The following is a 23,693-nucleotide window of genomic DNA, read 5'->3' on the forward strand; positions in this document are numbered from 1 at the left end:
ACCCAGCGTGCTCCACCAGGAGCAAAGGAAAAGAGAAAATACCTGCCCATGGGAAGAAAAAAGGATAAAATTCCTAGAATATAAAAGCAGTAGGAGAGTGCTACAGCTTAGGAATAAAGAGTACAAGAGTACAGCTAATTGACAGTGGCAAAGGCAGCAAGGATTCCTCAAAATAAAATACGGAGAAAAAGAACTTTGCATGGGAACAGCAAAAGAAAGGCACTGCAGTTCAGGGTTAATTTACACCATTTTTCACTCGGTGGCAAAGCTTTTCTCTTTAAAACAAATCTTCCAGCTGCCACGAACCCCTTAAGCAAGCCTGAAATAATCCAGCTTAGAGCAAGAGCTGTGAACTGAAAGGACAAAGCTGAAAGCCAACCACAATGACAGGGCTGCCGAGCAGAGGCTGTCATTACTGCAGGGCTGGAACAAGGCGGGCACCTCCCAGCCCCAGCATCGCCGTGCTCGTTCCCCAGCCACAAACACAAAACCCCCTGATTTGCCTTCTCTGAAGGGCACATCCACAATGACAAGTTGATGGTCTCACCACATGTTTTTCTGCTTCGTTTCATTTCACTGGAGTCCACTGTAATCAGCAGCCTGGTGCAGCCACCAAAGCAGCTGCTGAGGCAAACGCTCACGGGCTGGGGGAGGAGGAGGACACAGCTCTGACACCTTTAGACTGCGGGTGAATAAAAAAGCATCATGGCAACATGAAATAACAGCTCTGGGACAGGCAGAGAAAGGTGAAATCCACAAAAATACCCCACGGGCAGTCAGTGCCATGGTCTCAGCCATGCTGTGCCCAAGCACTCCTCAATCCCAGGACTGTCGAGGTTGGAAAAGACCTCCAGGGTCAGAGTCCAAGCTGTGACTGAACCTCACCTTGTCACAACCAGCCCGGAGCTCTGAGTGTTCCTGGGACACCTCCAGGGATGGGGACTCCAGCACCTCCCTGGGCAGCAATTCCCATGCTTAACAACACCTCCCATGGGGAAATTCCTCCTGATGTCCAACCTGACCCTCCCCAACTGAGGCTTCATTCCGAAGCAAAGCCAGAGGAATAGGAACAGCACCAAGGTTTGGGGGCTGTCCTTCACAGGCAGCTCCTCAACTTCCTCCTGCCTTGAATCTCCAGCTGGAAGCTCCACTTCCCTGAGTGCCCAAGGAGCAGAAATTAATTAATATGGATGGCCAGGAATGCAGGAATTTAGTCAGATGGAAATGCTGAGAGGGTTTTGGTCTGCTGAACACACGGAGCTGTGGAGATTGTCTGGGACAGACCTGGATGCGCCCAAGTGAGGAGTTAAAGTGCAGCATCCAGAGCTTTCCAGCTGCGTGGATTATTCCCATTAATCCATGTGTTTGTGTGTTCTTTCAGCACTGCTGTCCTCGAGCAGGTCACAGAGCTCTGTCTGCACCCACAAGGCATCTCCAAAAACTCCCTGGTTCCTGGATTCCAGCGCCCTTGGATGGCACAATATTTAAACACCCCCTTTGGCTGAAAAGCTTCAGATTCCTGGGATTCATCTCAAAACCATTAATAGAAACCAGTTACAAAAACAGAGAAATTGCCCAGGAAACCAACACTGATTTTCTTTCTTTTTTTTTTTTTTTTAAATTCCAGACAGAAGCTACCCAAAAAAAAAAACAACTGCCCAAGGAGAAATGGGAAAACAACAGGGATGGAAACAGAGACACAAAGCAGCACCTTACTGACACCCACAGAGCAGGCATAAATTATAGTTTTCTCTTAAGTTTACTATTTTCTGCATGACCAAACTGTAAGAAGGTAAATCTGAAAAATCAGTTCTCTATAAAAATAATTTTTAGTTGAAAAAAAATTAATTTTAAGTACTTGCTATGATTGTTTCAATCTAAATGCTGTTAAAAAACAGACAAAAGCACATTAAATGTGTTTTCTGGTCCCTCAATCACGTGTGCAAGGCTCTCTCTTGGTCACAGCACACTTGGGTTTGTCCCACACAGCTTCTGGTAGGAAAAATTTGGAATCTAAACAGACAGGAGCAGGAGGGAGCCATGGAACACAAAAGGAAATGAGTCACCCAAACTCACAGAGCAGAGCAGTGGCAGAATTGGGAGCAGAGCCTAGACCAGCTGCACACCAGCCTGGGCAGAATTTGGGCAAAATCCTGATTTTAACTTTCCAATGCCCCCTATTTCATCTCTCTTGCCTCTCAGATCTTCCCAGTATTCCCATTCCCTAGGGCAAACAGGAGTCATTCCTACCTGCTCCTTCTTTACCCCAGTGAAATGGTATTTTCTAACTTTTATTTCATTTAAATTATTAAGTGCTCATCTCCCAGTCTATTCTGAGAGCCAGCAGTGTCTTCAACACAGAGTGTTAAAGAAAAAGCAGGTATGAGCTCAAAATCCCTCCATGAACCGTGAGGGGATGGAAAAATCTGCAGCTCTGGAGTTGCAGCAATCAGAACTCCAGGAGTGGCTCTGTTCATTTATCTGCATCTGTTAATCCTCCCCTAAAGTCCACAGCAGCAGCCAGCAACTGGATTTTCCTAGGAAATAGGGATTTTTTCAGGGCCACTTGCAACTAAACTTTCTAGATCTCTCCAATGATCCCCCAAAATCAACTTTTGAACCTGGAGTGCCTGAGACAGAAGAGTGTCCAACCCATGACACGGGACTGACTCACTGCCATGTGGTTCTGGAGCATCTCAGCTTTCCCAAATCCACAATGAATCCATCAGGCTGCGCTCTAGGGGACGGATCTGCAGTCCTGGTCCAATTTGGCAGCTGGCAGACAGCACCGAGGCTCAGGAGGAAATGACTGAGGCATCAAATCACCCCTTTGAACTGTGCTTGTCTCCAGAAATGTGGGAGAAAGCAGCAGCTCCTGGCTGCTCCTCATCCACTTTCTGAGTTCCAGGGAAAAGGCAACAAACCTGGGTTCTATGTCTGAAGGGGCACGCACTTTGCACCCTCTTTCATTCCAGATTTTGAGGCACTTTACATGGAAGTTATTAACCCTACATAAAGTTCTGGGGAAGAGAGGGCAGAAGCCAACTGGGCTGAAAAACCATGTCCAAAAATCCTGCTTCACTGTCCAGTATTCCAGGTCACTCCCAAGCCCCTGGAGCAGGCTGACCACACCACAGCCCTGACCACAAGCACAGCACAAACTGAACTTCACTCCTCCCACAGGCAGCACTAAGTCAGGTTTCCCTAACCTGGGAAAAGCTCAAACCACAAGCACCCAGCACTGCTCATTCCTGTGAGGAACGAGAAAATTCTGGGAGTCCTCAGGAGCTGAGAGCTGACATTTTGTATGTCCCCTTTCTGGCCACCAGCACTGTGCCTCAAACCACAACTTTTGTCCTCTCTGCACGTGGGAACTGAGCTCTGGTACCAGGAGGTTTTGAGGGGAAGCTCCACTCCTCACACTAATTGCAGCCCATCCATTGCACCCGCCTAAAATAATTAAGCAGTGGGATTCCAGGCACACCAGCTTATTTTGAGATCAGAAGTGACTGGGAAAAGAGTGGAAAAATTAATGGGTTGGTTCTGAAGAGGGTGCTCAAAGGTGCCTCCCAGAGTTGTGTTATTTACCTCACGTTTGCAGGCCGTTTCAGTAAAAATAAAAATACTTTGGGTGAAAGGAGGTTGCTTTCCATAATGCAATAGAATCCTCCTGCCAAATTGAGACACATAAACATGGAGCCTGGTCAGCTTTTAAGGGTAGTCTATGTGAAAGGAGTGTTTGCTCAGGATTAACCCAAGAGGACTCTGGCAACCATAATCTTAGCTAAAAAACCCCAGGGTGCTGCTTCCTTTGCCTCCTTTAGAAATCAAGTGAGAGTTCCCACTCCACTTTGGGGATGACACCACATGTGGAAATGCGTATTTTTCCCTCAGAACAATGTGGAAATCCTTATTCCTCTCTCAAAACAATGTGGAAAAGTTCAGGTGACTTTATCCTGCCATCCCCACTCCAGAAGGAGCTGTTCCTACTCTGGAAGCCACATTTTCCTTTGCTTTCCTTTCCACAATCAAAAATCACTCCAGGAGAAGGTGTTGCCATCCAAGGCACAGATATTGTTATTTTCCACTCTTTTTTTTTTTTTTTTTCCCACAGTCCCAGCTTTTTGCATAAATTACTGGTGAGAGAAAGTTTTCCTGCCTTCCCTTCCCCAAGGGATGATGTTATCAGCAAGCAGGACACATTCATCCCTGCCCTACCTTCCGATGGGCCTACAGGAGTCCTCAGGGATGGCAGGAGGCCAAGAATAACACAGGATATTCTCCAGCATCACAGAGACAGTGAAATCAGGCAGGGAGAGTCCTCTGGAGGTGCCCACTCAAACCTGGGGAAAGCCACAGATAAACTCCAGATGCAGTAACTCAGTTTGAGCAACCCAAAGGCTGCTCAGTCAAGTCAAGGGGGAGGAGTCCCAGATTTACCCTGGGGATGTATCTGGTGATGCTGGGCAGATTCCAGCTGGTTGTGCCATCCTGGCCTGGCTGTGCCAGTGCTGACAGCAGGGAAAACCCTGCATCCCTGAGGAAACAGCCCTGACTCACCCAGGGAGAGAGGCTGCTGAGTAACGTGGTGCTGCTCACACTTTGCTGACTCTGACTCCATTGCTTCCACCTCTTTCTCCTTCAACTTTAACCAGTTCCTCACTGGCTGGGGATAAAGCTCAGCCAGATCATCCTACCATGAACTAATTCCCTTAAAACACAAAAATCCCAAACTATTCATTTTTTTACCTGCTGTGCCAACTCCTTGCTCACAACTCCACATCTTGGTCTTGGCACCAATCACTTTACAAGTGGGAAAGGGATTCTGAAGTGTTCCAGCTGCTGAGAGGCTCCAGGAGTGGTTTTTTCTAGACCTGGACACACCAAAGGCACTGACATTCCCTCAGCACACCACCTGCCTGAGCAGCACCAAGCCTTCGTTACTGAACAAGTAAAGAAACCTCATTTTTTAAACAAAATTTCATGTTTTCTACTCCAAACAAAATTTTAGCCACTTCCATTTAGCCTTGTCAAGGCACCTACAGTTATATTGCCCCCTGTCCATTCAAACTCCTCCTTCTTCTTCCCATTATTTTGCAGAAAATTCCAGCTACGTTCAAGGGGGACAAGTCTCAGTTTTATAGTTCTTAGTACCCATGCAGGGAGCAAGACTAAAAAATGCCCTAAATCAGGGATTTGACACAAAAGTGATGTATCAGATGGTTTTCTTAAATTCTCTGACTCATAGAACTCCTTGTTTCAGTTTTGTTCCTCTGTTTTATAGGGAAAGCCAAGCAAGAATGGATTCTTCCACAGGAAAACCAGCACCCTGTGTTTGCTCCAAGCTACCTCAGGTGTTTACAGGAGCTCCAGTTATTGATATTTTTATTTATTTATTTTAAAAGCAGCAGGAAAAACCAAAAAAAACCCCACTTTTCAACCCATTTCAGCTCTGCAAATGCTCCAGGCTGGGTACAGAGTGCTGTTATTTTTGGAGAGGTTCAGCCCAAATGACCCCAAACCAGGATGTTTTCCTGGAAAACAGAGCAGAGCAGCATGAATGGTGAAAAGAAAAGATGGCATTTGAGGCAGCCACAGGTGCTGTTTGTGAGATCAGTCAGATCACCTCAGCCAGGTTTTCAGCTGGTGGGAACAAGCCTGGTTTGTTAAATTTGGAACCTCTGGATCAGGGATCAGTCCCACCAAGGCAGAGCTGGCTCCAGGATTTGAGAAGGAGCAGGTCAGAGCTCCTGGAGCCAATGTACACCAACATTTTGGTTTTTCACATGAAAGTGCCCCATTTAACAGGGCATGAGCTCACCAGAGTAAAGGTGCCCACTGTTCCTGCTCAGGAGTTATTAGGCAATGGTTGTCAGGTCCTATTAATGGCCTGAAAGGTGTTTTGTGCACCAAATGCTCATAAACATCCCCTGACATGGGCTGATTTACTTCTTCTTGAGACTGGAGCTCATTAATGGAAGAAAGAACAGTTCCCCCAATAAAGACATCAGAACAGCTTGGGATTTTTTGCAGAGAAATCCTCCAGCAGCAAAAGGAGGAGGCATCACCCCCATCCTTTCCCTCTGATGTTAAAAAACCCCAAAACAAAACCAACCAAGCAAACAAACCAAAAAACCCCAAACTCAAAGCAAACAAAAACCCCACAAACAACAACAAACAAAACCCCAAATAGAAATAAACCACACACACACACAAAAAAAAGCAACAAAAAAAACCCCACACTCCAAAAAACCAGGTTTTAGGCACACCAGCTATCAGGAGCCAATACAACATGAAGAATATTTCTCTTTATTTCCCTTTTTGCTGCTCCAGTTGTGTGCAGCCAGGGGCATCCTACAGCCTGTGCACATGTGTACCTTCTCCCATGAAATCATCCTTGAAAACACTGGGAATAAATCCTTTCAGTCTGCACCACATGCTTTAGGAATTAAGGATTCTCAAACCTTTTTCCTGCCTACAACCAGCCTCAATTCAGATCAGTGTTCTCCCTCTGGTGCCTTTGCAACCTGTGCAGCTCCTGGTTTGAATCAGCTCAGGGCTGGTTTCTGGAGCAGGGGAAGCCATCATTACATCCCACCCCATTTCCTCTCCACGTGGCTCCTGCCCGTGCCAGGGACACGGAGAGGGCATCCCTGAGCTCAGACTCACTGTCTGCATCACCTCAGGGCTGCTCTAACAGCTCCCAGCCCATCCACCAGGCTCTGCAGGGCAAGCACAACATTCCCAAAGGGAAGGAACAGCTTTTTGTGCTCTAAATAGGCACCATTTGCTCTTAACCAAGACCAGTAGTCTGCTGGACTTTCCCTTTTCCCATGATGAACTCAGACTGGAATTGAATTTATGTGAAGTGAGCCAGAACTAGAGGAGACAACATCCAAAACTGTTCCTCTGGAGAACTGGAGAGTGGCTGCCAGGGAGCTGAAATCTCTTCTGCGCACCCCAGACCATCACAGGGTTAACCAGGCATCAATTGCTGATCTGCTGCAATTTATACACAATTTAAATGTTTCTACTTTCCACCCATTTGGGTTTTAATCCTTGTTACCAAAGGGACCAAACTTCCTGAATTGCAGTGAAATAGAAAGGTTGCTGTTTTACAAAACGTGGGAATTGATTTTGTAATCCTCATCAGTACCATAAATGTGCTTCTGCTTTAATCCTAAAAGTCTCCTATCATTTCCAACATCTCATCTCTACCACCATGGAGCACCAGGCAATTGTCTAGTTACATAAAGTACTGGAAGTTGAGCCAGGCTTTTTGGAAAAAGCTGCTGGAAGCAGTTATTTCACATTGCTCCCTTTCCCATATACAATCAGGCCTGATTCTCAGCTCTAAGGTATTTTTTAAGTTAAACTGGATTCATTTGTGGCTGAAATAACTTATTTATGTCCAGAAGCCTCTAAAAAATTTCAAGGATCCATACTGATGTCATTGAACACCATATTTTCTAGAAAAGACTTTAAAAATGCATTTAAGTCTTAACTCTGGTAAGAATCATTGCTCTCCAGGTCAAGGAGACAACCAAAATCCTGTTTGTCAGGAACTATTACTTGCTAACATGAAAAAGAAATGGTATTTTTGCCACTGCCACCACACTGCTGGGCTCTGACCTTTCCAAAATGGGGCAACACCCTCCACATTTGCAATGGGATTTGGTTCAGAGAAAACAAAACTCAGAGTTTTCATCCCCTCCAAGTCAGCTGACTTCCTACTTCAGAGCCAACTCATTCCAGCACAAACCTGATCACTGTGAGGAAACTCCTCAACTTGTTCTGTTCAGCTGAGTTTGCTGCCTGCAGTGAAGTGCATGCAATCCAGGAATTAGAGATGAGAGAAATTTGGTTTATAGTCCAATTTTGAGGGACCTTTCCAGCCCAATGAGTGACATAAAATCACCCCCCCACCAGTTATCTCCAAGCTCTGTAATAAACAGCATGAAATTGTCTGGCTTTCAACCATTTCCTCCCAGAACAGCAAAATAATAGAAATCTTCAACATTTTGGGGATTTTAAGTCAAAGCTTTCCTGTTTGCAGCCCTTTTTTTGTTACCAAAACTACATATACACATAAACCTTTCCTAAGTGTGCAGATTCAGTGGGATGCAGGTATTTTGGAGAGGAAGAGCAGCTCCTAATAAAGCTTTGTGAGTATATCCTGGACTCGTGCTCCCTCTACAGAAAATCACGGGCAGTTTTCCTCTCTGAGTGAGAGTCTCAAATCACATCCTGTGGTCAAGAACACTGAAGGAAGCTGACACAGCCCTGGGATGTAAAACCTGGTTAGTCCCTTGTAAAACAGAGTTTTTCCACAAGGAAAACACAAATCCTGAGAGATTTAAGATGTTAGGAAGGAATTCTTGCCTGTGAGGGTGGTGAGGCACAGGTTGCCCAGAGAAGCTGTGGCTCAGGATGTCCTTCCTGCAGCCAGATTAAACTGCACCTCGTAGCAATGACTTCCAGAGATTATTCTCCTCCCTTTCAGTATATTCTCTCCTAGCAGAAAAAAGGGAATCATTTTCAGGGAGTTTCCCACAACGACCAGCCTGAAGGAGCTCATTCTTTTCCCCCCTCAGTCCACCCCAGCCCTTGAATCACACTAAACCACCCAGAACTGCCTCAAACCCCAAAAAGAAAAGCAGAACCCAAACCAGAACCCAGATAAAAAGTCCTCTCTCAGGGTTTATTTTAAACACCTGTATTTTTCACAGCTTTCACGACTCTCTTCAACCATGCAAAACCAGCTGATTGTATCAGGGTTGTCTCAGGTGCAGAAGTTTTTGTTGTTAATGGATAATTAGCTCTGAGCTTCTCCTTTGACCAATATCTGGATGTTCTACATGACAGGGATCAATCAAAGACAAAAATAACCATTTTTTATTAACACAAAGTAGAAGTCAAAAATAAATGTGCCTTTCAAGGATGCTCATGCAATGCCCAAGGCACGTGCACACCAAGGCTCCAGGTAAGAGACAACAAAAGCTCTTGCAGGTACATTCCATGGAATTCTGATCCAATTCCCATCCCACCACAACTCTTAGGAAAACCCCAGCCTTTCTGCAGCAAGGCTGTGAAAGAATGCAGTTTAGAAAAGAACATTTCCAAAGCTTTGTGCCATATATACAGTGGGAATTCTTTCACTGATCCCATCTCCCACACCTGATTGTTCTTAGGTTCAGTCTCATCTTAAAGAGGGACTTCAGAAACTGCCCACAGGACAGCAGTGCCAAGCCACCAGAAAAGAGCTCACACCTCTCGTTTGGGGAGGAAAAGCTGCCAGTTTTTCTCTTGGAAAACTCCTTTGTACTATTTTCATCACAATCAGAAAAAGGTTAAATGTCACCAACATACTTAAATATTTTTTTAATTACAATTACAGGTTAAAATTTATGACAGGTGTTTTTTATCGCTTGGAACTCCTCAGGTAGATCTTGGGGGTTTGCCACCCTGCAGGAGCACTTTTCAAGCCAGCTCTTTTCCAGATGCGCTCCAAATCTTTCTCAAATTTGATCTAAAACAGGAAAAAAAAAGAAAAAAAAAAAAAAAGGTAACACAGCTCAGAAGCAACACCCACTGCCCACACATCCCAAGGACAATGCAGGTGTAACCCACACAAAGGAAACAAAGGGTTTAAGTGACAAAATATTTGATCTTACTGCAGAAAATACATCAGAAGACATTAAAAGGCACAAGGATCTCAACAGTATCATTTTAAAAGTTCTGTGCAAGGAAAACTGAGAAGGTGGGCAATGAAATGGTAAAGGAAATAAGAGGATTTTATAGTGTTCAACACTGCCTCCTACAGATCTGAAGCAGTGGAATTACAATTAACCCCAGTTTGCATCTGGGCAAGGTGAGAATTCCTAGAGAATGAACTAAATTATATCCCACGAAAGGCTGTGCTGAAGGAGAACATCCCCAGCATGAACAAATCTCCGTGTCTTCCCTCATTTCCTTCCATTAAAGGAAGTAAAAGGCTTCTGTGTAAAAAAACAGATTTGGAAGCACCTAAGGATGTTGTCAAGACAGGAAAGAAATTAAGGTTTAACCAGTCTCCCTGATGCAGGGTAGAGACATGAATTCATCCTTCACACAAATGCTAAAACTCATCTCCATTAATCACACCTATCTGTAAATTACTGTCATGGAAGAAAAACTATGCCCAGCAATTATCACATTTATGTTTGGAATCATAGAATCACTGAGGCTGGAAAAGATCTCCAAGACCACTGAGTCCAGCTGTGACTGATGCCCACCACTGTCACCCAGCACTGAGTGTCACATCCAGGCATTCCCTGGACACCTCCAGGGTGAATCCACCTCCTCCCTGGGCAGCCCCTTCCAACGCCTGACAGCCCTTTCCACGGAGAAATTCCTCCTGATGTCCAACCTGACCCTCCCCTGGCACAGCTTGAGGTTAAATGCTGAATTCATTCAGGCTCATTTTCCCCCAAATCCACTTAACTCCATCATCCAACACCTGAACAGGAGCTGGTTTGAAGTGTGGGCACATTTCTGTCAGGGAACTCCCCCTCCCCTGAGCTCACCTGACGCTTCTTCTTGCGCCCCTCCTTTACCCTCCTGCGGATGAACTTCCTCCTCTTGATCAGCTTCTTGTACTTGTGCCTGTTCATTTTCCTCCTGCGGATCTTCAGCACATTCCTGCACTGCACTTTGCTGCCCAGGGCTCCCTCTCCTTCCCCCACATCCCTCGTCCCAGCAGGAGGGGGACACTCGGACGGCTGCGGGGTTTCATGGCTCGCTTCTTCCTGAGCACCCTCGGCTTTGGGCAGGGAGTACCTCACTGTCAGCCAGCTCTCCAAGGGGCTGATGGAGAGTTTCCTGGGAATCAGGATCTCCTCCAGCTCAGGGTCCAGCGTGTGCCACTGCTGGGGCTGGGCCCCGCTGGTGTTGGGGGGCTGGGTGCTGTAGCGTGCGGATGGAGAACGGCAGCAGAGGAAGGAGGACACTGACCTGGGCAAGAGGTGGCCTTTGGGAGAAAGGGATTGCACTTAAAAAGGCAGAATTTCCCAGCAGGAGCATGAGAAAAGCTCAGCCCAGCTCTCAAACCAGCAGACAGCTCTGGCCAGAACACGCCAACAAAAGGAAACGCTCACAGAAGCTGTATTGCCATCACAAAGGCAAGGAAATCTTTCCAAATTTTAACTACGATGCTGTAATGTTAAAAATACATTCTGCTTCACTGGGTAAGCTGCCCAGGTCACCCAGAGCAGGGTGGAGCTTCTCCTTCACTGGGGGTTGGAATTCCACGGTCTTTAAGGCCCCTTCCAACCCAAACCATTCTGTGATTCCATTAAGTGGAATGTTCCTACGTTTTTTGAAGGAAAATCGATTTGGAATGGTAAGGAGCTGTTCACTGTATCAAACCTCTCTGGTGCTAAGGAATCTCCTCCTAAGGTTAAAAGAGGTTAAACCAAAGCTACACTGTACTTACAGAATAAATCAGAGACATAATAACATTTGACAACCACTAACTCAACAACAGCCTCCTCCCTCCTGCGCTGCTTGGTGGAAAAGAAACTTCTGGGAGTCCAATTACCCCAGGAAAATAACCCCAAACAAACAGAAAACTTGGTCACACAAAACCAATTTACCTGCAATTCTCGAAGCCTTCAGTAACTGGGAACTCAGCTGTGATATTAACATTTTGTTTCACTTTGTTCCCTGGCAGACCCAGCAAATGACTGTTCGAATAAGAGCATTTATTCAATAAGGCAAACACGCAGCTTAAAAAAAACCTTCTCCATTCAACCCCAAACCCCAAAAATATGCGCTGAGACACCCCAAACACCCTCCTGGTTTTACCCTCAGTCTGTCGGGCTCTGCTGTGGGGGTCAAGCACCGGGGCAGCTCAGCCGCAGAGGTGATTTATTAATAAAGCTTGGGCTGTTTTAACGTTAAAAACACGGTAACTCCAGCCGAGCTCCCCAGCACAGCCCTGTCCCCCCCTTAGCCCGGGAGGAGCAGCCGCGCGGCCTAAGAACGGGTCGTCACCGAGGAGCCGCCTCCCTCCCCTCAGCCCTCCCGGCGCTGCCGCCGCTGTCCTGCCCCAGGCACGGCCCGCACGGAGCACTCGGGGTGGCCGCGCTCGCCCTCCCCTCACGGCCCCGCCGCCATCGCCGCCATCACCCACCGGCCCCGCCGCCACCGGAACTTCCGGCCGGCCGCAGCGCCCCCTGGCGGCGCCCGGGGGAACGGCCCCTCACGGCCCCTCACGGCCCCTCACGGCCCCTCACGGCCCCTCACGGCCCCTCACGGCCCCTCACGGCCCCTCACGGCCCCTCACGGCCCCTCACGGCCCCTCACGGCCCCTCACGGCCCCTCACGGCCCCTCACGGCCCCTCACGGCCCCTGGTGCTCCCTTAACGTGCTGGTCTCGGCCCCTCACGGCCCCTGGTGCTCCCTTAACGTGCCGGTCTCGGCCCCTCACGGCCCCTGGTGCTCCCTTAACGTGCCGGTCTCGGCCGCTCACGGCTCCTCACGGCCCCTCACCGGCCCCTCCTGCTCCATTAACGTGCCGGTCTCGGTCCCTCACGATCCTTCACGGCCCCTCCTGGCCCCTTTGTGGTCCTTCATGGTCCCTCACAGTCCTGCGTGATCCCCCAAGGTCCTTCATGATCCCTTGTGGTCACTCACAATCCTTCCTGGTCCTTCTCAGTTCCTCACGGTCCCTCCTGGTCCTTCATGGTCCCTCACAGTCCATTCCAATGCTTTTCTACCTTTTCATGAGGAAATTTTTCTGAATATCCAACCTAACTCTGATGCAATCGAGGCCGTTCCCTCTCCTCCTGTCCCTGTTCCCTGGGAGCAGAGCCCGAGCCCCCCTCACTGCCCCTCCTCTCAGGGAGTTGTTCAGAGCCACAAGGTCCCCCCTGAGCCTCCTTTTCCCCAGGCTGAGCCCCTTTCCCAGCTCCCTCAGCCTCTCCTGGTGCTCCAAACCCTTCCCCAGCTTTGCTCCAAAATAAATCCTTCAACCGGTTCAAGCCAGGCGTGTGCCTCACGCACCGGTTTGCACGGAGACCTCAGCCACACTTGGAAAGTCAGTGCTTGGGGTGTGTTCACCTGCTGAGTCACAGGAGCGCCTCACTAAAGCCCGTCTGAGCAGGTAAGGGGAGGAATTTTGGGCAACAGGAGGAATTCCTTCATGGAAAGGGTTGTTAAGTATGGGAATGTGGTGGAGTCCCCATCCCTTGAGGTGCCCAAGGAAGGACTGGACATGGCACTCAGTGCTCTGGCCTGGGTGACGAGGAGGGGATCAGTCACACGTTGGACTTGATGGGCTTTTCCAAACGAAATAATTCAGTGATTCTGTGAAGAATTCGGTGATTCTGTGAAGGATCCTGTGATGCTGTCACAGTGAGCCTGCCTGTCCCTGGTGACGCAGGGATCATGGAAGGCACACACAGACACCTCTCCCTGCCACACCTCCGTCTGCATCCAGGGGCAAGTCCCAGTGGCTGCTGTCCAGGGACAGCCACACCTGTCCTCCCCCCTTACCTGGCTGTTGTTTGCCTTCTCTTACTCGGCACAGGAACCCACCGTCTTGGCACAGCATGAAAGTGCCTAATCAGCTGGCATAAGGGAGGGATGTTGAAGCCAATCCTGGACTTCAAAGGGCTTTTTGCTTTTATACCTACCTCAGCCAGAACACAAGAGATTTATTCACCAGCTGCTTTTAGTATTTCAGACCAGAACGAGGGTCTATCTCCGTTTTAGGTACACCCCACTGCATCAAACCCAACTACCCTGAAAGGTTGGCTTTGGTTAGAGTTTCTTCCTGAAAATTAGGAATAAAATTCTCTTGCCAGGAAAGAGAAGCCTATGAAGAGAAATTAAATGAAGTAAACAGTTCGGTAAACAGACTGTTTAATCAAGACTTTATTGAAGACACTTCAGAAGTTTATGTACAAAACAACATTCCCACCCCCATATCAGGCTGTTAGTCACCCACTGGGAACAAAGCAAGTGCCTGGTGTACACTGGCAACCTGGGGACACTCAGAGTTTGCCACGGAATTTACAGAAGTACCAAATTCCCATGGTTTAGAGCTGGGCAATTTCAGCCTTGGCTCAGTTAGGAACAAAGGAAACCGAAGGAGTTTTTTTCTGGAGAGAATGGATCATACTGGAATCTGACAGCCTACACTGGCCTTACTCTGAGGTCAGGTCATTTAATTCTGCAGAGAGCCAGAAGCCCACTTTGGTTTTGGAAGTGAAAAGGAACCACCAGCCCCCGGATTTAACTTGCAGGTTTTAATCCATTTCTGAGGGTTCCAGGAGATGCCCATCACCGAGAGCACAGTAGTGTTTGCAGCAAGCATTAGAGCAGAGCAGTAGCAGTACCAATGAAAGACTCAGCCACCTTGCTTTCCAAATACAGCTAGAGAGAGGCTCAGCATCACACTGGCTATTTCAAGGAGTGTGTAAGAAAACCCTAGAGACACAGACAGCAGTGGCAAGGTTAAATTGTGACTGATGTGCTGTTCCTGTAGAGTTCTGTGCACTTCTACCACGGTAGAGTTTCCCCTTGCCAGTCTAGGAAAGAACCATTTTCTTTTTCACCAAGACGGTCCAGAACAGAGAGAATACCTGGGATAGCCTCCTGCACCTGCATGGGAGCCTGGAATGAATCAAGCTTAGGTCATTACTGGGAATACCCTGCAGAAGAGAATCAAGGAAGTTCTACAATGAAGGGAGATGTATTTTTGTGTGTCACAGTACATGGAGGCGTGCAACCAGGGGGTTGGGACAGTAAGGGACCCCCACTGTCACATTTCCAGAGCTGGCACTCACCATGTTTCCACCCATGTCTGTCTGAAGCCAGCCTGGGTGCAAGGAAATGCAGAGAATCCCGTCCGATTTTAAGTCTGCAGCGAGACACCTGGTGATCATGTTCAGTGCAGTCTGTGGGAGTGGAAACCACCTATTAATGTGCTGTTTATGAGCCTTGAGCAAGACCTCAAACCCAGCTGGTGGGCACCTCCCTGCCACCCTGCTGTCTCCTGGCACAGGAAGGGGCAGTAAGAGACTCTCAGTAATTCTTCCAAACCTTCTGGGGACTCTGGAAGCTCTACCACCATAAACTCACTGCCCAAAGACAAAACTACATTGCAATGGAAGATAAAGTCGCCTTTGAAACACCTCAGGAGCTGTGAGGAGAATAATATTGACATAAGGACTGTGTTTTTCTGCATAACCACTACACAAATATTCATTTACTTCTGAACAGGGGAAACAAGCATTTAACAGCTTATGAGTAGGTGGTGTAGGAGAAACTGTATGTGTGATCCTGACTATCTGTGCAAACTCAATCTCTGGATGTGACAAAACTAAAAATCCCACTTGTCACTACCATCACCACATACAGGTCAGCACACCTTTTGCTGAGCTTCCTGCCTGCTCCCTCGCTTGGATGGGAGAGGAACACAGCTGATAGAACCCACACTCGATGGCATCAGCTCTCCCCTGAATGCCAAATCCCTCAGGTGTGGATCTGTATCAGAGCAGGGATTTGGGAGCCTGCTCCAGCTGCAGAGTTTCACAGCTCCCATTTCCACCCACATGAAGAAGGAGAACAGCTTTTGTGTCCACAGAGGTGCTGCACCCCTTGGCATCACCACCCTAAGGTCAGCGTGGTCTCTAACTCAGCCCAGGTGTGCCCACAAACCTTGGCTATCCTGTAGGGATAGACCTTGAGGAACATCTCATTTGCCTGGACGAGCTGCATGGAGGCAGCGAGAGAGGACATATTGATGATGGCAGCTCTGTGACAGCCCATTCCAGTGCCCAGCTGGGCTGCCTTCCTCAGCAGGGGGAGGAACGCCTGTGAAAACAAGAGTTTGCTTTCATTTGGTGACTTGGGTTGGAGTTGGATCATTCCCTCATTCATAGCAGGAACCCCAGTACAGCTCTGGGCCACCAGCACAGAGCAGTGATGGCCCCTCAGACACAGAGGAAACCTTCCTCCAGCAGCCTTTTCTGCCCAGCTCCTGTGCCCACCTGCCAGGAAGTGATCCAACAGCAGGTGCACAAACAGCAGCTCTTGCTGCTCTCCAGACAGGCAGGTCCATGTCAGAACTGTATCTGTGCAGTTCCAAGGGGACAAACACCTGGACAAGTCCAGCTCACTTGTGGAAAAGCCCCAGATTAAGCCCATTCCTCCCAGTCCTTACCTTGGTGACCATCAGCTGGGCAACGGTGTTGGTTTCATAAATGGTGAGCATGGTCTCTGCTGTGACTTCCTCCAGCGAGGCGAGCACGTTGATGCCAGCATTGTTGATGAGGCAGTTCAGGCCTTTGTCTCCCACAATTTCTTCCACTTCCTTCACCACTTTCTTGATGCTGTTCTCACAGACCACATCTGCACAGAGGAGGCAGGAAGAGCCCCAGTGAACAGTGTGGGGTTCAGGGTCTGCCTGGCACAAGACAACCTGTGCCAAACCAAATCTGAGGCTGCCTGGGGATGTTTGGGCAGCACACAGGTGAAAATGCACAGATTTTACAGAATTACATTTCCCTTGTGTTATCTTAAGATGGTTTTCAGCTGCTGGAGATCACGTCCAGATACTGATCACTCAGGAGACCAATTTCTTAAGAAATCTCTTCACCTAAGTGGAACAGATTTCTGTACACAGAAATAAAGGCCCTTACTCACCCAGCTGCAGGAGCTTGATGTTGCTGTATTGCTTGCTGAGCTGCTGCAGTTCCTAGGAAGAAGAAAATTTTTATCATTTATGTATATATGTATATTATATATAAAAATCTCCATGGCTATTACATAAATCAGTTTGAATTCTGCACCTCCAGAATTGCAACTGAAATATTTTCATGATTGGACTGAAGGCAGTGGTTCTACTTGGTTTTCCAGCCTTCTGAGCAGCTTTCCTAAGAGCCAGATCAAGGAACTGGACTCTTTCCCTGCTTAGTGCAGACTCCACCGTGCTGGATTTTTAGTGGGATATTTCTCAGTTCTCAGCATTCCAGTAAAAATCCAGTAGCTTCCCAACTTTGCAAGAAAAGCATAATTCTCCTGAAGCTCAGCTAGTGCTGGACATCACTTTGGGGCAACAGGAACGCTTTTAAAAAGCCATTTGGAATTACTGTTTGCAGTTTTCCCATGGGAATTCCGTTTCCCCAGCAGCCTCGTTAGCGTCAGTTCTTGTAAGTGGAGGTGAAATACACCATGAAATCCATCCCAGGCACAGCCACTGTCCAGAAGAACAATTCCCTCCCTGCTGTAACTCTCCCATCTGCCTGTCAGCAGAGCAGGCTGGTGTTCCTGGAGAAATCCGTGCTCTCCGGTGTTCCGGCTGGACAAAGTATTCCAAATTGGATTTATAGGCCCAGCTGGAATACTCAGGTTTCTGTGCCATGAAGCCAAGTGGGAAGTGTGGCCAAACACAACAGATGGATTCCATGCTCCCAGTCGTGTTCAGGAGACACAGCAACCTGGCCAAACATTCTAGCCCAGCAAATCCCTTTCTTTAGGAGCCCTTTGGGAATAGGGGTCAGGAGGGCAGGTTTTGAAAGAATCCTTCTCTGCCCCTTGGAGACACTTTAGGGACTCCGTGTCCTCTGACAAACTATAATGCCTCACATCTTTTATCTCACATCAGACCCTGCAGGATTCTCTCCAGGCTTGTTTGGGAGATTTGTTCTCCCACTGAGGCCCATCTACAACTGCAGTTAAGGCTATTAAGAGGAGGGGGAAGGAAAAACAAGTCAGAAGTACAAAACCAGAAGACATTCCTTGCTTTGGACAGGGCTTGGTGGGACAGTTTTCCATAAATTAAAGGCCCAGAACACACTGTCTTGTTTATTGATAGCCCAGGATGAAATAGCTCTGCCATGTCAAGGCCTGCAATAATTCCATGCCTTTGGACTGTCACTGGATTCCAGTTTGACAGTATCACTTAATGGATAATGAACTCCTGGAGCGCTCTGGCTTCTCAAGGTTTGTCCATTTATTTATAGTTCATTTATTTATATGCTTTACTCTCTGACAGAAACAAGCTACCAACTCCTGCTGAAAGGCCAGAGCTGCTTTGAGTAGCAACGGCAACTGAGAGGCTTCTGAAGTGAGTAAGCAATATTTTCAATTAAGAACTGCAAACACTGGAGAATTAAGCATTCTCCAGTACATAAACAGCATGAAATTACAATAGCTGCATGCAAATTAGGTTTAAAATTCAATGGGTTTTCCAGTTAATTACTTAGTTAACAAGTGACTCCCACTTCAGGGGTTGGAATTTCTGAGAAGCAGCTCCCAGGCACAAAGCTGATCTAGCCAGCTTTGGTCTTCAAGAGCGTTACACCTGATATAAGCTGAAAAATCCAGTTAGAACATCTAAAAACTGCAGGAAAGCCTATTTTTCCCCTCCTGTCACTAGAAGGAACATGAGAAAAGAAGGACTGAGACAAGTTGGTACAGCCAGCATATCCCAGCTAAGTCATTTTTAATTAGTGTGCTGTGACAGAGACTTTAAAAACAAACAAGACAAACAAAACCCAACAGAAAGCCACAACACAACTCCCTAACGCTGTGTTTATTTAGCATAGGAGCTGTAGAACTGCTCTGCACCTGAACAATCACCCCTGAGAATCAACTCTTCGGGAGTCCAAGACAAGAATTAAACTCTGATTAGCATCTGTTGTTTCCTGTTTGCTGATTTTTAATTACGATTAACAAAGAGTCAGCCTATTCTGATGTAAACAAGATCCTCTGGCACTCAAAGCTCCAGATACAGATTCCTCAGCACACAGGGTATTTATTGCTCGATTTCAACCAGGAATGTTCTGTTGTCTTTGTCATTTAGCAAGATTTACTTTGCCTTCTTTGTGAAAGCATTATCCACTTCAGTTACAGCTCTTGGAAAGGGCCTGGCCCCGCTCAGCCAGTTGGAAGCAATCAAGCCAAACAAACACAGCCTGTGGGCAGGATAAAGGTGCTTGGGTATCCTTCACATCGTCCTGCTTGCACTCGGGACAAAGCCAGAGGTGTATCCTATTTTTCTGTGTCCCTCTGAGACAGGTTTTCAGTATCACAGTGTACAGCCAACTCACTGTTCAACCCTGTAACAGCTTCCACAGCACTGCCCTGACCCACAGGCCTCTCTGACTCCAGAAGAGCCAGATCTTACTGCTGTAGGAAGTGTAAAACACTTCCAGAAAAAAACACAAAACAATCAAACAAAACAACTCTGCAATAACCCAAAACTAGAAAGACTTCAAGAATGCCCTCTCCACCTGATATATATTCAGAAATGCCCCCTTTGCCTGATATATCTGTTGCACAGATCACTCAGCTGCTCTTCCCAGTTGCAAACCACATGGCTAAAATATGTGTTAAAGGGAAAAAACAAGCCCCAGTCCTGACAGAGACAGTGAGCAGAGAGAGCTCCGGGTCTGACGAGGGAACAGGCACAGTTTGTAACAGGATCTCCTGCTTCACAGCAAGGGAAACTGCACATTAAGCCCTGGAAGCTTCCCAGAGCTCTCTAGAGGGCTCGAGCAGCGAGGAATTTGTTCACCTGGGAACACACCGGGGCTGTGGGGAGAGCAGGAGAAACAGGAGCTGCTGCTGTGCAGATCCCACAGCTCTGGGCACCACGTTTATTCACACCGTGGCCATCTCCCCCTTCCCCCATCAGAGAGGGCACTCCAGGGGCTGCAGCATTTTTAAGTGCAGTCCTTTAGGGCAGAGTTTTTTCCCTTTTATGGGAAAGCAGGATAGGGGAGGAAGAAAAATAGGAGTGTGGGGGGAATTCCAGCTGGGTCCATGAGCCCCTGCAGGCTCCCTGGTAATGACTGCACCAGGGCTGTGTCCATCTGGAGAGCAAAGACAGGACATCAGGATTATTTCGCAGGAGATTTGTAGCTGCTCCCACTGTCAGCGTTGGAGCAGCCCAAGAAAAGGCAGATTGGAATCAGAGAGTGGCTGGAGGAGTCTCCGATGGTGCTTTTCCAGGAGGGGCAGTGGTTATCTGGCTGCCTGCGGGCCTGCTGCATGTTATCGTGTGATCTGCAGCCCATTTGTTAGGCAAATGTTCTAGGGAGGCCACCTAGGAGCTCCTCAGCCCCAGAACTCGAGTTTTCACAACTTCTGCCAGCACAGACTCACATGCAAAAGCCTGCAGCTGTTCAGCATTATCCCAAGGTTAGGGAGTTACAGGAGATGTGCTGCTTTCCTGGTAAAGAGAGGAAAGCAAAGTCAGCCTTCCCCAGCATCTTTCTAAAAGCAGCTCCTTAGGGGCTCTTCTCTGTCCACTGTTTGGAGGGCTCTGAAATACTCAGTCATCACCCTGCTAGGACATTCTTGCCCAAGGTGGAACTGTACTTGCCAGCAGCTAAGCATATTTAATCACTTTTCCTCTAAAAACTGGAAGATAATTTTTAAAAACCTTTTCATTCGAGCTGCACTCATCTTTTTCCTCCATTCTGCAACGGGAAAATGCTGCTCTGCCAAACCAGAGGAGAATTTAAAGGAACTGTCCAAAGTTGCTGTTCTCCAGGTTCATCCTCTCATGCAGGAGAGGAAGTGGGGGCAGTTCACTTGTGCTAAGGAAGGGTTTTCATATGGTCACTTACCACAAAGCCAAGAGGGCAAACCAAAATTAGACCAGCTGAACTGCTGTCAGGAGAAAAAGCACTGACCCAAGTGTGCAGAGAAACTCCCTCAGCTTCACAGTCCAGCGTGCATGGCCAACAAACAGCTCTGAGATGGGCCAAGCCCATTTCATGTGCCCTAAGCCGACCCTGCAGTGCCAATCTCCGAGAGCAGGAACCTGAACTCTGGGAGTTCACCATTTGACTGGAAAGTCATTGACAGCAAAGGTTCATCTCTGAGAAAGAAAAAAAAAAAAAAAAAAAAAGAAAGACCAGAAACTCGCTGAAACTTTGCCTTTCCTAAAAAAAGACCAGAAACTCGCTGAAACTTTGCCTTTCCTAAAAAAAGACCAGAAACTCGCTGAACCTTTGGCTTTCCTACCACGCTGAGCAGCACTGCCATGCTGGAGCCAAGCTTTGAGCGTGCCAAGCTTTGAGCCATGCTTGAGCCAGCTGAACGTGGTGCTCCCATGACCAAGATTCCCAGTGGTGGAGGCTGGAGCAGGTCTGTTCTTGCCCTCTGCAGCCCCAAGGACCAGCAGCACAGTGGGAACACTCTCAGAGGGTCAGAAGGTTTTGTGCCAGCTCTGTGCATTGCAGATGGGGCAGATAATGCTGGTGAAACCACTACAATACCTTTAGTAAAGATTTCTCTTCCTTGTGGAGTTTCCAAACCCATCTGTTAGAAATATGCTTTCAGCTGACTTGCAGAGGTTTCTACTGATGTCCTGCCAAAGCACAGCACATGGCCTAGAGGTCCTTACAAAGAACAAAAACCCACCCTGATCCACCAAGGACAAAACTTGCCCCCCTAAAAAAAAAAAAAAGCTTTGGATGCACCCATGTGGCCTGCAGAATCACCACTGGGGTTACTGGAATGTGGCTCCTGGCCAGCTTCCTGCCTACAGGAGACACCCTGCCAGAGGCTTTCCAGGTTTCTCCCGCAAGCAAGGAGTGACCCAGACTCTTCCCAGACACATCGCACTGTCTGAAGGCTGTTTCATCTTCCTGTGCAGGTTTACAGCCTTTTCTCTCCAGATTTTTAAATACTGACTGCACAAAAAAAAAAAAAAAAACCCGATGAGTTGTGCTGAGATTTGCCCGTGTGATGTTTCCTAGGAAGCTCTTCCTGTTGAAGGAACCATTTCACTTCTCCATGTAATGGATCCGAGCCCATTATGATGAAAAATCACAGGGCCCAGTTGGTGAAAAAAAGAAAGAACCTCTCTCAAAGCCGGCTGAAGCAGCTTCAGGACAAACAACCACGCCGGGAGATTTTGATCTAACACAGGTCAGATGTCTCTGCTGCTTTCCTGTGCCACTGCTACACCGGGCTCTTGTGCAATCACTCATAGGAAACAGGGCTGGGACCGGTGCCAGCTCGGGTAACAGGAGTTAAAAGGGAACAGAATGGAGTGAATGCCTGAATGCCCGCTCAGGTGGTGCACAGGAGGGGCTCGGGGGGGAGCCACAGGGACCAGCAGCCCTGGCAGGGAGCTGTGCACCTGATCTCAGCCTTGCTGGACTGTGTCTCTGCACTTTCATTCAGAAATACCCTAAATGTTCCTTTGTGCTGGAGACTTTTTTTTAAAATTAAGATATTTTCCTTCAGTTTCATAAGTACCTGCAGAGCAGCAGCAGTTTCTGGAGAAGCAGAGGTCAGAGTGCAGCTGTTACCTGGCCAACCCTGCCCCACATCCTCGGGGACTGCCTGAGCACCACCTTTTAGGGCTTTTTTTATAGCTAAGCAGTAAACAGAGTTGCTGTGTTTGTTTTATTACTAGCACGGTGTGATCACAATCTGTAGGAAAGGAATCAAATCCCCCAGAAGGAACAGACACGGGAGCTCTGCTTCCCTCTGCACGTGCCAGGGAATTTGCCTTTTGCCGGGACAGCCACGTTTGAAACAGGGGAGATGCAGGAATAGGGCTGTGGGTATCAATTCTCCTTCCAAATGCCTGAGGCGTTCCCGAGGGGCTTGAGACACTCACAGGGCTGATTGCTCAGCTTCCTGCAGCTCTGGAGCACCGGAGGGAAGGAACAGGGGGATGGATACCTGTGTGCATTTCTGTGCTGCCCAAATTCCACCTCACCGAGGAGAGCCGAGATCAGCCTGGACACGCAACAAGTGACACTGCTGGTCACAAAGTGACTGATCACCCTCATCGATTTGCCTCCAAAGCTTCGAGGTGTGTGTGAAATTTGTCTGGAAGAGTTTAGGGACGGGGAAGGAGTCCCCAAATTACTGCGATGCTGCAGCAGAGGAGACTTGGGCTGAAAAGGGAGAGAGAGGGCTGCAAGTAGATCCAGGAGCAACAGGTAACAAAAGCTATTTCCAGTAGAAACTCTGACCCCTGCCCAGCCGAGAGCGGAACTAAGAGGAGCATTCAATTCATCGTTCATTTGGGCTTTCTCACTTGTTGTAAGTGCAGCAGAGAAAAAGAGGCAGAGAGGGCACGGCTCCTGCTGGGGACACAGACACGCCGTGGAGAGAGAGAGGAGGAAAGCTGTGGCAGATCCCACGGGGAAGGTTTCTGAGGGACGGGCTGTCCCTGCAGAACTCGAACAGGACAGGACAGACACCTCCAGCAGCAAATCCAGCGAGAAACTCGGGGATTAAAGGAAGGGGATGGCAGGAGCGCTGGAGATGCTGCAGCTGCCCTCCTGCTTGCCCGGCCGCGTCCCGCTCGCTCTCCTCCTGCCGAGAACGCTCCCTATCGTCGATATTCCCAGCTCCAGCCCCGGAGAGCTCCCCAGCACCGGCTCCACCCGCCTCGGCTCCATCCCAGCGCAGGCTCTCGCTGCCGGCACAGGGATGCTCGAGATGTTCCGCGCTTCCAAAGTGCCTTCTCCTCCCTCCCGCCGCCGTTACCCCGCTCCGGGAACTCCCGGCGCCCCCGCCCCGCTTACCTGCGCCTTCTCGGGGTACCGGCAGGTCGCAAAGACCAAGTCCGGGGAGGGGCTGGCGGCTGCGAGCCCCCGCACCAGCCCCAGCCCGATGCCGCGGCTGCAGCCGGTGATGAGCACGGAGCGGCAGCGCGGCTGGGCCAT

General features: G+C 48.4%; 2 protein-coding genes across 3 annotated transcripts; both read right to left on the bottom strand.

Annotated features, from left to right (window-relative positions):
• Nucleotides 1-8,868: 8,868 nt before the first annotated feature.
• On the bottom strand, nucleotides 8,869-12,162 carry AURKAIP1 (aurora kinase A interacting protein 1). Of its 2 annotated transcripts, XM_082295912.1 has the most exons (4): nucleotides 11,845-12,162; nucleotides 11,634-11,723; nucleotides 10,566-11,008; nucleotides 8,869-9,529 (listed from the first exon to the last, which is right to left on the bottom strand). In XM_082295912.1, exons 2-4 carry the CDS (start codon nucleotides 11,683-11,685, stop codon nucleotides 9,422-9,424), a joined length of 603 nt encoding a protein of 200 aa, XP_082152038.1. In that variant the 5' UTR covers nucleotides 11,686-11,723; nucleotides 11,845-12,162; the 3' UTR covers nucleotides 8,869-9,421. The 2 variants fall into 2 exon arrangements, with proteins under 2 accessions (XP_082152038.1, XP_082152037.1); XM_082295911.1 differs by having other exon boundaries at nucleotides 11,634-12,162.
• A 1,804-nt stretch (nucleotides 12,163-13,966) lies between these two features.
• LOC309581325 (C-signal-like) lies at nucleotides 13,967-23,693 on the bottom strand (the record flags this gene model as incomplete). The annotated part of the gene is made up of 6 exons (XM_082295878.1): nucleotides 13,967-14,658; nucleotides 14,832-14,942; nucleotides 15,706-15,861; nucleotides 16,211-16,398; nucleotides 16,693-16,744; nucleotides 23,553-23,693. 6 exons carry the CDS (start codon nucleotides 23,691-23,693, stop codon nucleotides 14,545-14,547), a joined length of 762 nt encoding a protein of 253 aa, XP_082152004.1. The 3' UTR covers nucleotides 13,967-14,544.

Source organism: Coloeus monedula, assembly GCF_965178545.1.
Source record: "Coloeus monedula genome assembly, chromosome: 22".
In the NCBI taxonomy this organism is placed as follows: domain Eukaryota; kingdom Metazoa; phylum Chordata; class Aves; order Passeriformes; family Corvidae; genus Coloeus; species Coloeus monedula.

Excerpts from the sequence above, each read along its gene's own strand:
- AURKAIP1 (XM_082295912.1), bottom strand. The coding sequence starts at position 11,685 with ATGTTAATATCACAGCTGAGTTCCCAGTTACTGAAGGCTTCGAGAATT. Across the intron at positions 11,009-11,633 it reads GAAGGCTTCGAGAATTGCAG|GCCACCTCTTGCCCAGGTCA; the intron begins GTAAATTGGTTT and ends TTTCTCCCAAAG. Across the intron at positions 9,530-10,565 it reads GGCGCAAGAAGAAGCGTCAG|ATCAAATTTGAGAAAGATTT; the intron begins GTGAGCTCAGGG and ends TTCCTGTTTTAG.